General features: G+C 41.9%; 1 protein-coding gene across 1 annotated transcript in view; it reads left to right on the forward strand.

Moving 5' to 3' along the window:
* The window catches only part of SMS (spermine synthase), a 47,439-nt gene that overhangs the window by 9,480 nt on the left and 22,728 nt on the right, over window positions 1–15,231 (forward strand). Inside the window, exons 2-4 of the mRNA XM_026052267.1 lie at window positions 2,415–2,553; window positions 13,148–13,241; window positions 13,946–14,010. Of these exons, the coding sequence (XP_025908052.1) occupies window positions 2,415–2,553; window positions 13,148–13,241; window positions 13,946–14,010 (298 nt within the window). The remainder of the gene's footprint in view (window positions 1–2,414; window positions 2,554–13,147; window positions 13,242–13,945; window positions 14,011–15,231) is intronic.

Raw genomic sequence — 15,231 nt, forward strand, 5'->3', positions numbered from 1 at the left:
TTTGCCTCCTCCTAGAGATTCTGCTCTATGTCTTACTGCTTCAGTGTCTTGCAGAGGCAGAAGAGATTAAGTAGCCTGGGAGTTGGCTGCATCCCGGTTTGGTTGGGATTCATGCCAATTTGCTGCCCGGAAGACAATAGAGTGCAGGATTAATCTGAGTTATTGCCTAAAATGATTCTGGTAATTATGTAAGAAACTATAGAGGAAGAAAAGAAGTGTGGGGACCAAAGATGTAATTCTTGCCTACTTGCACTACTACTGAAGTGGCCAAAGAGCAATTGAAAAGAGGACCAAATGTCTGAAGGGTCAAAAATTGTTTGTGGGTACAATGCCTTTGAAACAGCTGCTTCTTTCTGCCCCAGAATGAAGGATGTGTGCCAGAAGCTGGATGTTTAAAGTTGATTTAAAAAAAAAAAAAAAAAACTCCCCCAGTGAAATGGGGAGCTAAGGGAGGGAGGAGAAGCCCTTTTTCTCCTCACAGTGCCAAGCTGCAGGAGTGGGAGGCAGCATCCGAAGGGCAGCTGGAGTTACAGTGCCACTTGCTCTGTGATCAGAGCATCCCCCCAGCGCACCATCTCGCTTGCCAGCCCCACTTTCCCCTCGCTTGAGGGTCGAGAAGCTCTGCACTCAGAGCTTTAACCACTGCCTGCACCATGACGGCCCCAGAACTGTGCTGGGCAGCAAGCATAACAGTTTTAACTTACTCTTGGTGTATTTTAGCCATTGTAAATTACCTGGACTTTTGACAGGAGGGTAGGGAAGAACAAAAGAGCCTTTGCATGTAGCATGTGTAGGTGGTGCTGCCTCAGTGAGGGTGAAAAGTGTGGGGAGATACTGATGGGGAGCAAGAGTCCTGCTGACGGTTAAATTATTTGCTGTTGTCCAACAGAACTTGGGTGTGTGAACTTGTGTGTGTTGTTAATTCTAATTAACCCTGGGCTGTAACATGGGGAGTAGTGGGCGAGTCAGACATAGCAGATGAAAAGTAAATAGTTTATCTTGAAGCACAAATTCAAGCCTGGGTAATAGCAGCAGTAAGAAGCAGGGGCTTTCCACTCATAATGAATATTCTTGGCAAGAGATTGAGGAATTAGGTCACTGTTGACTTTATGTAGAGGAAGAATAAGGGAAATGCTTTTCTGTGACTTCTGTTTTTCCTGGTAAAACATACAGAAACATAGAGGGAATGTCGGAGCCCAGGCTTTACGGATGGACAGAATTGTGGGTTTCGAGTAACTGGATATCTAGTTGGCTCTTCTGTGGAGTTCCCTGCATATGGTAGATGAGGTGGTCATTATTTCTTTAAAAAAAAAAAAAAAAACTTTTTAAAAAATCATCTTTAAAGCTTTCCCAAACCATTAAATTCTGGGAAATTCTCGCTGCTAAGACCTGCAGGTTGCACTGAGTGGATCCTAAGATCTATACATTTGGATGGTGGTGGGGAGAAAAGTTAAATATTAGCATGGGAAGGGGGGAAAAAATGTGTCAGTACTGGAAGCATTTGGTTGTAAGCCCACCCCAGATGATTTGTCTCATGGAATAACTTCAAATCCATGTCATGTTACTGCCCGACTGCATGGCCATGGATTTGTTGATGGACAAACTAACAACTTTGTCATTGTAACTTCTCTTGTTATCCCCCCAATCCCAGTACTCTCTGTGAGATGCTATTTCCACAATGTCTTCACTTGAAAAGACCACTTGCCCCAGTTGTTAGGGAAAGGATGCTCCTTTTCCCTGGATGCTCAATTTGTTTGATGCAGAAAAGCAGCCGGGTGGTGAGGGCTGGCTCTGGCTTTGCTACTTCTGGGCAAGACCAGTTCAAGGGGGAACCTCTTCCTGCACACAGTCCCTGCCCCATGCTGAAAATGCAGGATGACACTTAGGCTTTTCCATTCTCTGCCTTTTCTAAGTTACTGTTTTAAATGATTTTTAAGACTGCTTCTTTAAATATAAAGCTTAATTTTAGCAGGTCTCAAAGATGCATTAGATTTTGAAGTTTCCTGAGCTTTCCTGGTCCTCTTATTCCTGCACTGAAATGCTTTCAAGATTCTGAATCACAGCTCAGGAGAGAAATTGTCTGTTTTGACAGATGCTGGGGTGGGAAGACAAATGTCTGTATTTCCATGTTTCTGTGCACTAGCATTTGCTTATACTGCTTTGAGGGAAGAAGGATTTTAATTTATTTTTTAAAAGATGGAGGGGGGAATAGTATTCTTTTTGATGTGAGACCAGGCTGTAAATGTGAAAGATGCTGTTGAGCTGGAGCTGAAGGAATACTCCTGGCAGCTAGGAAGAATTGTGCATAGTTCTCCTTTGCCCCTTGTGCTGTATCTGGTTTTTTTTTTTCTTTAGGTGAATATAAGAATAATAGGAGTGGGAAATCCTCACTTGATAATGTTCTAACTTCTTTTTTTCTCTTAATCTTGCAGCTGATTGCAATGCTGTTCTTAAAGCTCTACAGCCCATTTTTCAGGAGCAGGGAATGACAGAAACAGTTCATAACTGGGAAGACCATGGTTATTTAGCAACCTACATCAAAAAAAATGGCAGGTGAGTGGATTTTCCCTCCTTTTTCTCTCCCCTTCCCCCCCCCCCCCCCGACTCTTTCCTATCTGTCCTTTCTTTACACATACTTTTCTCTGTTAGACCTCTCAGGCGTGCAGGCAGAGCAACAAAACTGTTCTTAGCAGCCTTGTGCATAAAGACACTAAAACAGAGCAGAAAGCTACCAATGGGATCTCTTTTATGTTAACTTGTGGTTTGGTTATGGCAGCATTAGAGTTGGTCACTCTGAACTGTTATTTGTGCTGAAATACAGCATAGGGCCTTGAGTGGTCTCCAGACACAGGGCAGAAAGGTCAGTAAGGTGACTTATAAGGATGTAGTACTTAAATTCTCATTTTTAAAAATTCTTTTAAATGAAGCTTTGCCATATTGGAAATTGTCAGACTGGGATGGATTAAAGCTTTTTAATGATTCATATAAATGAATTAACTTGTACTCGTTACTAAGTTTACTTCTTGCAGAGCTTAAAACACCCTTCAGGTTTAGCCCTAGAATTTTGACTTTTTCTAAGTGTGTCCAAGTCTAAACATAGCATGGGTGGGAATGATAAAAATGATCATTTTTGTCCACGTTTTGTTCTTTGTGCTTTCAGTAACTGTTAAAGCTGTTTGGGAATCTGGAGTGTATTTAAAACTCCCAGCCCCTAATAGCACTGTTGATGGTGTCAGTGTTTATACTGTCACACAAGAGTCCGCTAGGATGGGCTTAACTTCATTTTGATTAACAGTTTCTCTTTCCAATGGCTTCTAAGGTTTTTTGGTTTTTTTGCTATTGCTTTATATATTACATTTGCCTATTTCACAATAACTAGCCTAATTTTATAGTGCTTTGCTTATTCCTAGTGATTCCGTTCTCTTGCTTTCTTTTCTGTATTCTCTTGCTTTCTTCTCTTGCTTGCTTGATTTTTGGGTCAGGAAATGAGTACAGTTTGAGTAGATGACTGTGCAGGGCAAGAGGTTGCGGAGCACCAGTTTGCCCTGGAGGCACTAGTCTAAGGAGGCACATTTTTTACCAGAGGTGCCTCTGTGCTTGCTGTGCTCATACCACAGAATGATTATAGAGTTTAGAAGATCTTTACAAAAGCAGAACTGAAGAGTATGTAAAGTAGTGACCGCTATGAGCGTTTTGAGGGTGTTTAATATAATACTGCATGCAGCCAGATCAGTCCAGTATTGGATAAGATCCCAGGCTGATCTATCTGTGGGAAGGTGTCCCATAAAGGTTTGCAAGATGTAGAGAGTTCTTTAACACATGTTATGGAAAAACATTAATAAAAATAGGTTTATTAAGCAGCAGTGGTCCTAGCCTCATTAGGACTAAGGAAGAGCACTGAGGCATTAAGCACTTAGACTTAAGAAAACAAAACCAAATGCATGCAGCATCCTTTACCAAATGCATGCAGCATCCTTTAGAGTGCCTTATGGGTGTAATTGCTTGGAGATGGGACTACAGCCTCAATCCAAAAGATGCAGGTTAATAAAATACTAATGAAGAGCAGATTCTTGAAGGTAGAAAACTTTTTGTCAAAGTATCCCTTTTGCACAGTACTTTCAATCAGCAGTATCAATGAGATATAATTTAAGGGAATGTATTTCCAGTTTATTCCAAGCTACTAAATGTTGTATGAGACAGTACTGGCAACCTTGGTGAAGCCAGATTTTATCTTTTTTTGACAAACCCGTTGTGATAGTCACTGGCTCTTATTTTTGAGGTCTACTTACTTCAGTATTTTCTGTTATGAGAGTTTCTGTGATGCTGCAGGTAAAGGGCAGCTCACTTGGGATAAAAATTGGCCGTATTCCTAACACAAATATTTTAATATAGACTTGAATTTTTCAGTAGACTTACAGGGGAGGGAGAGAGGCAGGAAAAAGCTGAAATCTGAATCCAAAAGATTCAACAAATCTTAGGGGAGGAATGTGCTTGCTGGAATTTCTCCCTCTCCCCATGTGTATATAGAATCTGTGTGTATACATGCCTTTATATCTGTATGCTTTATATATTACAAACAACGCAGGTCAACTACTTTGATAAATTTGGGGCTTGACTTAGGACACAGGCTGGCATGAATCAAGCCTGTTTTTATATTTCCCAGGAAGCTTTTAGAATATTTCAGACTACTTTCCAGATGTAGCAGTGAAACTTATCTGGCCAAGGTGATCTAATTTCAGACTGTTTCCCCCTCCAGCCTGTCCTTTTCCTATTTGTATTGGCTTCTTGCCCTTTTGGTGCTGTTTTGTGTGTGATTCTTAATTACTTGACCACCACTATCTTCTACCAGTAGATACTGAAGCAGAGACCAGGTTTGTCATCCCATTCTCTCACTGCTGCTGCTGTCTCTCCCTGTGACAAGTAGATTACCTCTTTCTAATGTCCTTGTCCTGTCACCAGTGTGCCCAGAAATACCTGTTATTTGTCTCTCGCCTTTTATGCAGTGCTTCACTATGTTATCTGCTTATGTTTTTTATATTCCTTCTTTCAATCAGGATCTCAGTTTCTGGGTAACCTTTTGTTCTTGAGGCCAGTGAAAAGATAGTCAGGTTGGTAGATTGCTACTCTGGTGCTGTCCTTCCTGCATATTTTCTGAGCTTGCATTTCTTTTCCTCCTAGAGATACTATCAAGAATACACATACAGTCTGAACAAATAGCAATTAAACTATTCAAAATAGCATAAGAGTTTTAAAGGTTAGCTTTCTTGTAATTACATGGGTTTTATTTGGTGTCCTGCTTTCCTCAAGTGTGAAAGAGGTATGAAATGACAACTGTCACAGACTGACTATTGTCTTTGTAGTTTTCAGATCATTTTCTCTTAAGCTAGTTCTTCTAAAGTTCTAAATGAGAGATGATTCTAGTCAATAGTTGAGTAAATTTCCTATAAATTTATAAATACTAGATTATCTAGAACTTTTTTCCCTCTACTGCACCGTTGGCTGGAAATACTTGTTATAGACTTGTTATGGTCTTTGCAAGCTCTAGAATAGTAAGTGCTTGGAGGAGGAAAAGGGAATATAAAATTAAAATATCCAAATAGGAGATACAAGGAGGGGAAAGATGAAAAGAACCTGTGCTCTGTTTTTCAGAGCTCACCATGTGAGCAGCAAGCTGAAAAAATCACCAGTTTCCTCAGTAATGCGGAACTCGTGAACTATTCATGATGAAGGTTTGGAAATTTAGTGTAATGGAGAACTAAAAATAAATGTAAGCTCTCTTCAGTCAATTTCTCAATGTTTTTTTGGAACTTGAGCATATTTACAGGTTGTATTTGGGGCAGGGAAGATGAGGCAGGGGACAGTTTCATGAAACCTGCATGCAGTAAATGTCAGCAATTGCTGAGATCTATAAGAATTTTTAAACAGATTCTTTCCTGTGTTTTGTACAGTTGTTGATTTTATGCTTGTTGGCAGCTCTGTTTGAAATCATCCACCTTTTTCCTGGGCTAAGTGTGACACTTAAGCTTTCCTACCGGAGGGTGTTTTCTAGTGTTAGTACTGCCATGCCAAGGTGGGATAAGGAGATGGGCTTGGGGTCCTACTGTGAGAGAGGAGGGACAAGGAAGAGACAGTGAGATTGTTGAGATGGTTTTATTTTAGTGTCAATTAACTGAAACAAGGTAGAGAAAAAATGCTCATAAGCTAATGAGGTGGTGGTTACTAAAAGGCAGAAGAGACTTGAGGTGAAGGGTGCGTGTTGAGTTTGCTGCTTTGTGCTCAAAACTCATGAGCTGTTACTTGTGGTGTGGATGGGGGCATTAGTGGGTGGTCATCCCACACTGAGTAGAGGAGCAGTAAGTGGCTTGAGGGGAAACATGGAAGATGCATGCACTGTTGCTGTGCAGAATGCACACACATGCATGCAGCAATGTCTGTGCATGCACATACACATGCAAACACAGGTCTTCAGCCAGCCATAGGTGACTGAGCCCCTGCCAAGCACTGATGCACAAAGCATGTAGTGAGTCGAGCGCTAACCCCGAGGGAAACCAAATGTTTGAGGTGAGCTGGTCCTATGTTGTGAAGCACTGTCTGTGAGGCAGAGGCTGCAGAGAACTCCTGTACCCTCTGCAGCTGCCCCGTGCTACAGGTTGTTGAACTGCAGTCCCTGCTGTTGGCAAAATTTAGTTCCTGACAAAGGGGCTGTATGAATGGCCCAGTGGAGGGCAGCCGCTGTTAAATGAATTGGAGCTGATTCGGGGATTAAGGGGAGCTTTCCTGTTATCATTACCAGAACAACACATCCATGCTCTTCTTTGTCTGAAGTTAAGCAATCAAAAGTCGCACTTGGCAAGTCTGCCTGCTCCATTTACTTTGTTATTTACTCTGACAAAGGACTTAATTGAGGAAAGTTCAACTGAAAACACTTACTAATCAGGTTGTCAACACATGCATAAGTGAAATAGCCATTCACACTCTAGAGCCGGGCAGGAAATGACTCCTGGTCAACCAGTTGAGTCATTGTTTTTAGTGATGGGAGTGAATGTGCTCCTCTGTTTGACCAAACATTGGAATGGGGAACAGCAACATGTGCTGGGGGTTCTCCCTGTGATTTCTGGGAGCTCAGCAGTTTTCTCTTCCCAAGCTACATGCTGCTTTCAGATCACTCAGTGAAACTGCCTATGCATTTTCAGGGCCCCCTTAAGTAGGAGGGTTTGTTTGTTTGCTTGACTGTGTACGTGGTGGGGTTTTTTTTTCCTCCCTCTTCTCTGAAGTGTTATTGTAGTATAAAACTGGACAGTGGTGGCAGGGGGGGAATGTCAGGATTGTGAAGTTTTTATCTTGTTTACTCTGTGTAGTACTTATTGCACCCCATGGCTTTGTATCACGTCATTACAGACAAAATAATGTAAATGCTAAAGGGAATCTAAGGTAAGGTTAAGAAGATCTTAAACTCCTGGATATTTTCTCAGGTAATATTGTATGTTGGTAGCATCTGTGATTGTGAGTTATCTGTTGTGTGTATGTATAGCATTTTTTTCTGTTACTTGTACTTTTGTCTTTCTAACACATGTACACTCACCCTGTACATCTCAGTGGTCCCTTTTTATGTCATGTGCTAATTGAAAGCTTCTTTTAAAACCCTACAAAACCCCAATTTTAGACTTTTTTTAGTACAAGATTGTTGTTCAGAAAAAAATGCTGACCTTTTTATGTGCACATGAATTTTAAGCTTCCCTGTTTCACATTCTTGTTGAGAGTAATGTGATCTTACTGGCCCTACACTGGATAAATGCTCTACTGTGTGAGCAGCAGAGGCTCTTCTGTCTGCTGCTCTGATGATGAATTTGTTTCCTTAACACCATGGAGCGTGAGTGTTTTCACTCCTGAATGCTGGTGCTTTGCTATTTCTTATACTGACCAGTATATCCTCACAAGCCAGTCGGTGTGTTTTGATGGGGAGGCTGGGTTTCCTCAACTCCTTTCCAGGCTCAAACTGGGCGCCAAGGGAGGCTCTACGAGCACTTGGAAGTGCTCTTAAGACCTGGAAGCAGTTGCTGCAAATTGGCCACCCCTACAGCCACTGCTCACAGCATTATTAGGTTCCACAGCCCTTTAAAACAAGGGTAGCTTTCAGTGCTTTAATTTCCTTGCTAGGTAAAAAGCGAACAGGAATAACAGTCTAGTGAAAGACTGTGGATGCTTAATTCTTTTTAAGGTCCTTTAGGCACTTGGAATTTGAGATGAAAAGTGCTAATAAAGAGAGATGTCATATGCATTATTAAAGTAACACCATAGTGTTTTTCTTTTTTTCTTTTATACTGGGATTGTCCAGTATAAACACATCTACACTCTACTTCTCCCCTCATTATGTGTAAATTGATAGAGCTTTTTTTTTCATGGCAGACTCTTTTCAAAATGCCTAAAATACTCTGTCATGACTCAAAGTTAGTCTGTCAGTATATACAAGCTCAAGTAGGGTGAAGAGGGCTGGATAGCTATAAGTCTTACTGTACAGTATAATTCTCTTAGAGAAAGGAAAAAAGGACAACTTTCAATTCTGTGTTTCAAGTATGCGAAATTGCAGGACTTTATATTCCTTTATACATTGTCGTTTGCATAGGATGCAAAAAAAAAAAAACCTTTAAATTGAACAGATGCTCATTTGAATTTCTCTGTGTTACAATTATTTAACTCATGAAGTTAGGGTTAACTTCTTGATATCTGATGTTCCCTTTTGCTCTGGGTAGCAAGATGAAGAATTTTAAAGACTCAGTGCAGCATTCCAGTAACTAAATCACTGTACTAAGTTTATATACAAACAAAACCTTCCCTCAGTGTTACAGTGAAAGATGAAAGATGGCACGTGAGCAAATCTAACATGTGTGGGGCTCTGGTGCTGTGCCAGCCAGTCCTTCAGGTGAAGACAGGAAGGAGAGAGGGGCTCTCCTTGTACTGGGAGTGTTCTTCATTTCTCTGAAGTCAGAGGCAAGCATGTCCCCAAAATATGACTGATGTCTTGAAGCCAGGATTTTTATTTTTTCAGTCAGACAAAATATAGAGGGGAGTATTAATGATGGAACTCTCTATTTTCCTCTGAATTTCATAGGTAGATTGACAGTTTTCAGAGAGACCTGCTGCTGAAGAGCTGCCTTGACACATGTTCTGCTGACTAGATAAATGGGAAGTAACAGAAGTCAAAGCCTTTGCCCTCATTCAAACTAAAACGTCTTTTGTGGGCTCAGCCTCAATTTGTCCCTATTGCCTCAACAGCACTAATCTGATTGTCAACTGAATGCACAGTCATGCTGGTTTATATGCTGCATATTTAAATCTTTATAGACTTTCTAGTTTATTTTAGGTGGTGGATTTTCAACCAGGTAACTTTTGACCAAAGTAACCTTGATTTGGTTACCCTGGATCTTATTTTATTTAGTTTGCATTGTTCTTCCATTTAACTCATACTTGTTTTGCTACAATTTAGCTGCATAAAGAGACTCAGTATTAAGTTACTGCCCCATTTTGCTCCTCCAGTCTGCTGTATACTTTGTATCCTTCTTGATGCAGATTTCAGGATCTATTTTTCCAGTGGAGTTAAAAATCAGACTAAATAATGATTCTACAGTGTTTGTGTCTTTACATTCTGTTGCTATCACATAAAAAGAAGTTCTGTTGTGCTTTTTAAAGCAACCCGCTCCTCTGCTTCTCCTTGCTTCCCTACCCACAAAACCCAGTATTGCCATCTACTGATTGCACAGTCACAGCAGCAGTAAAGGCAGTATCAGCTGTCAAATCACATGACAGCTCTGTGATGCTCCTTTTATGAGAAGACCTCTCAATTTAAAGGGGAACTTAAGTCATGGGATTGTTGCAGACTGGTTACTGGCATGTTACATGGCCTGGTAAATCTCAACCACTGGTCTCAGAATAAACTGATAAGATGCCCTTTCTAACAGTGCTGGCTTTCTGGTGTTGTGCCAGATTTCAGGCAGGTTAATGACAGTCCCAGCCAATGAATTGTAAATGTGAGTTTCCCTTTGTAGTGTGGTGGTTTTCAGAGCCTGGAGCAAGGCCACTGGCTTTGCTAGAACTGCACCCTTTCGCTGTGAATGGCTGTTTCTACAGCCTGCTGAAGTACCTGTGCTTTCATGGAGTGGATCTCTGTGGTTCTCTTTAGGTGTTCCTTAAATAAAGGAGTGCTGTCCTGGAGTCCTGTGATAAGGCAAGTTCTTACAATTAGTAAGAGTGCTTTTCTTTCTGCTATTGTGCCTGTTACAAAATAAATGCTTTCTGGCAATAAAGTCACTTAAACAAAATGAGAGAGAAGGTTGAAAACTGCTTTCAAAAATTTGACATGGAATTTGATTTTCCTCCTTATTCCCCATATCTAGTGCCTGTGTCTTCCTCCTGCTTTTCTAGCCTTTGTTTCTTTTATGACGCCCAATTTATTTTCTAATTAGCCCTTATTGCTTCTGCTAGTGTGAGGGTGTTTTTTCTTCTAACAGCATCACTTTACCTCTGAGAAAGTGTCTTGGCCTCAGGGTATTGCCTCAAGTATACCTGGGCTGGCTGTGCAACATTTGCTCTAATATTACTTACATTAAGTAGTAGGTTTAGTGACACAAGTACTGAAGAGTGTTGTTGACTACTAGCAAGTCAGATATGACTTCCTAAACACCCAAGTAAGGCTCTTACCTGTTGAACTTCAGCTTCTTCTACCAAGTCTTGGTGTTTGGCAGGAGAACAACAGCTTTGGACAGGTGCCCCTAAATCCAGTCGAAAATAGCTTGTCAAAGAAATGAAAAGCTGCTCTAGAATTGTCTTGAAAGCTGGAAGTATTTATACACTTACTGAATAAACTAACTTGCAAAACTGTTTCCTGAAGTGATGACAATATTAAAAGAACAAAAGCCTGTACTTACTACTTGACTATTCTCTGTACACCATTTCTTTGGGGTAAAGTAAGATATTTAATTCAGGTATAATTTCCTGGTAATGATAGTAATTTTCTGGTTTTATGTGGCTGTCCTGAGGTATAGTTTAATTGCTATTAGAGATTTTTTTGGGGAAGAAATGAAAAATTTTTGGAAAGAGGGCATCTAGTGGACAACCTCTGAAATGTAGCTAAGTTCTCTAAATGTTAATGACAATAGCAGTTGTATAGGAGAGAAAACATGCCGCCAGTATGTGTATGGTGTAGAAATACTTTTTCTCCAAAGGCAACCTCTTCTCTGGAGGTGTGACCTATGTTTATTTAAAACAAACAAACAAAAAACTCCTTAGGGAAGTTGGAGACTGGATAGGCCCTTCTGAAGTAGGAGCACTTCTGTTTTTTTCCTTTGTGCTAACTTAAATCACAGCTACAGATCATCAAAACAAGTTATGGTCTTCAGCAGTGCAATAAAAATGTTTATATCTCTGAGTTGCTCTGGTCCCTTTCATCTGGCTTAGCCTGATCACATCATAGTTACCAAAAGTTGCCATCTTCTTACTAGAAGTTGACGTAGTTTGCTTTTTGTCTTTGAGGCCAAGTGGTGTGAGAGCAGAAAAGCAGGGAAAGGAGGACTTCAGGAGAAGTGTTTAGAGCTTTAGCTGTGATTTCTCTGTGTTGTGCTAAAGACTCACTCACCCTTGGTTCCCTGTATTATTGCAGCATTTTTTTACCATTCTCATAACCTCCCATTGTATTTTTTTTCAGCATGTCTCTCCTAGTCTTGCTCCCTTATCTGGTTTCTTTGTAGCCTCTTTTCATTTTTTTTTTCCTTCCTCAATGTAAAATGGCTATAACCTTTGCAACTTTCGTGTGTGTGTGTGTTTCCTTCACTCCTTATCTTTTGCAAACAAAGAAAACAGGTTCCTCAAAGTCCTCCACTTGTCCCCACAAACACTCATGGGCGGTCTCGTGCGTGCGCTAACTGGCAGGACAAAGCTTTGATCTTTGAACACTGCTCTAATAAATCATATGTGCAGTAACAGTTTTTGTCTGCACTTGAACCCTAAGAAGTAAGATGAAGGGGGAAGAGAACACTACTTCTTTTCTTGAACTTTGATTTAATGAAAATGAAAAAGTCTGTACAAGCAGGCTCTTTCAAAGAACTGAGACTAGTCTATTTTGTTCTCTCAGCTCCTGTCACATTACAGCTGTTTTAGTTTAAATGACTTGTTTTGGGGAGGAATAACCCCAGGTATCAGTACAGACTAGGAGCTGACCTGCTGGAGAGCAGCTCTATGAAGAGGGACCTGGGAGTCCTGGTTGACACCAAGCTAACCATGAGTGAGCAGTGTGCCCTCGTGGCCAAGAAGGCCAATGGGATCCTGGCTGCATCAGGAGGAGTGTTGCCAGCAGGTGGAGGGAGGGGATCCTGTCCCTCTCCTCAGCTCTGGTGAGGCTGCACCTGGAGTATTGTGTGCAGTTCTGGGCACCCCAGTATAGGAGGGACGTGGAGCTTCTCGAGAGGGTCCAGCAGAGAGCTGCAAAGGTGATTAAGGGACTGGAACATCTCTCGTATGAGGAGAAACTGCGTGAGTTGGGCCTGTTTAGCCTGGAGAAGAGATGGCTGAGAGGGGATCTGATCAACATGTATAAGTATATGAAGGGAGAATGTAGGGAGGAAGGAAGCTCTTCTCAGTAGTGGCCAGTGACAGGACAAGGGGCAATGGGTGCAAGCTGCGACACAGGCAGCTCCATCTCCAGGTGAGGAGGAACTTCTTTCCTGTGAGGGTGCCAGAGCCCTGGCACAGGCTGCCCAGGGAGGCTGTGGAGTCTCCTTCTCTCTGGAGATCTTCCAAACCCGCCTGGATACCGCCCCATGCTCTGGGTGTCCCTGCTGGAGCAGTGGGGTAGAGTAGATGATCTCTAGAGGTCCCTTCCAACCTCAAACGTTCTGTGTGTTTTATTGATTTGCTGCTTGCTAATTTAGTAGTTATAGGGCGATTTGCCTGCCCTTGCAACTTAGCTTGCAGCAAGCTTGGTTACTTCCTGAGTAAAAATGAAGCTGGAACTATCAGTGGCTTCAATAGCTTACTGACTGCTACAAAGAGGAACATGCAGTTTTGTTTTGCTATAATTCATTTATGACTTTCTTTTTTCTCTGCTTGTAGTTTTTGTTAACAGAATTATTATCTTTGCTTTTCTTTTGTTTTGTAGCTTTGCCAATTTGAGAATTTATCCTCATGGGCTAGTGTTGCTGGATCTGCAGAGCTACAACGATCATGCAAAAGGAAGAGAAGAGACTGATCAGGTTTGGATGCTGCTTCCCCTGCTAGACTTAACATGGGAACCTTTCTTTTTGTGGTGTATCAAATTATCTCCTACTTCAAGTAGGAGTAGTAACACCTGGTGTAGTTGCATACATCTATGAGGGTATATGCATTTGCATGTCCTTGGCCTTGTGATCTTCTGTGTGAAAGATGCAGGGACACCTCAGCTTCCTACAGATATACAGGGGAATGAGAAAGGCATGATGCTCAGTCCAGTATTTGTGACGTTGGTGTATTAGTTTTTAGTTCTAACCTGAGATGTGAGGAGGCTCTATAGTTAAAACTTCTTTCCCCAAAAAGGGGGAGTGAGGGAGAATATGATCTTTTTTTTTGTTGCTAAAGCTCCAGAATTTCAAGATACGGTTCTTCAATTAAAAGAAGAACAAAACTATCTGAGATTCTTTTACTTCTTTTTTTACTTGTGTCTGAAAAGTCTAGTCACGTTATCTAGGAGGACAGCTAAGTGAAAAAACATGATGACAGCTGTTGTGGTGTGGAAATATTTGCTAGGAACAAAGCTGAGGCAACCAGCTAGTTATTGATAGACTTCTAATATTATATTGGGAAGAATTTTATTGCAGGTGCTACTCCTTTATTGCCTTTTAAATAGCCTAATTGAACATCTGTTCTGCATTAAGTGATCACTTCTATAAATTCCATCTTTCTTGTTTGCTGTTTTTTTCAGCTTCTAAACAAAGTGGAAGAAAGAATGAAAGAACTGTTTCATGGTAATATAAAAAAAGTGAAGCGGTAAGTTCATATCTGTACTGCCACATTTGATTTCATTGCACAGTTGTAAAAAGCAGGCTGAGTTTATAGCAGTACAGCAAAGCACAAATTAGTCGTCTGGAGTCTGAATTTTTGCATGTATCTTTTTTCCCCTCAGTGTTTTAGAATGCTATTACTGCACAGTTGAAAGTGTAGCAGCAGAGTTGGTTGTTGTTAAGCATGTTTTTCAATGCTGCTAGTTTTAGGCAGGATTGATTTCTTACATTATCTGCAGCAGTTACATTAAATGGTGCCCGCAGTACAAGAATGGCCCCCCAGTACAAGAATGACGTAGAGATTGTAGAGGGGGTCTGGCAGAGAGCAACAAAGATGATTAAGGGACTTGAAAATCTCCTATGAGAAAAGACTTAAGTGATCTGGGCCTCTTTAGCCTGGAGCAGAGAAGACCGAGGGGATCTGATTAATATGTACAAATACCCGACGGGAGAGAGGATGGGGCTAAACTCTTCTCAGTGGTGGACAGTGACAGGACAAGGGGCAATGGCTATAAGTTGAAGCACAGGAAGTTCACTTTCCATGTGAGGAGGAACTTTTTTCCTGTGAGGGTGCCAGAGCCCTGGCACAGGCTGCCCGGGGAGGCTGTGGAGTCTCCTTCTCTGGAGATCTTCCAAACCCACCTGGATGCCGCCCTGTGCCCCGTGCTCTGGGTGTCTCTGAGCAGGGGAGTTGGACTAGATGATTTCTAGAGGTCTCTTCCAACCTCAACCGTTCTGTGAGGTTGCAGCACCTCAACACTGGTGCAGACAGGAAGCAGAAGAGCTCTGCAAGGGCTGGCTGTGGTGGCAGTGGAACAGGGACTTCTCCCTCAGGGCTGCTCTTGCAGCCCCTGAACAAGATGAGCAGAGCCAGCCTGGTGATGGTGACCAGGCTCAGCCAGACCACCGTGGCCTTGAGGCAGGGCTGTAATGACAGTGTGGCCTTGAGGCCGAGATGGGGACTGGTGAAAGGTGTGGGCAGGCCCAGGCAGAGCAGCAGGACCAAGGAGCATGGTCTGGGTTCAGCGCACGTTTCTGCTCCCGCAGCCTCACCAGGGCTCCCCAGCTGTGCTGGGTCTCTGCCAGCTGCAGTAGCTCTGGGCAGCCGAAGCCCTGGAGCGGATGTGTGCGCTCAGGGCCCTGCCAAGAAGATTGATATGGATTATAACAGAGCAGTGCTTTTCTCTCAAAATTAATTTAATTGAGG

Source organism: Nothoprocta perdicaria, unplaced genomic scaffold (genome assembly GCF_003342845.1).
Source record: "Nothoprocta perdicaria isolate Ctin4 unplaced genomic scaffold, notPer1 scaffold_112, whole genome shotgun sequence".
In the NCBI taxonomy this organism is placed as follows: domain Eukaryota; kingdom Metazoa; phylum Chordata; class Aves; order Tinamiformes; family Tinamidae; genus Nothoprocta; species Nothoprocta perdicaria.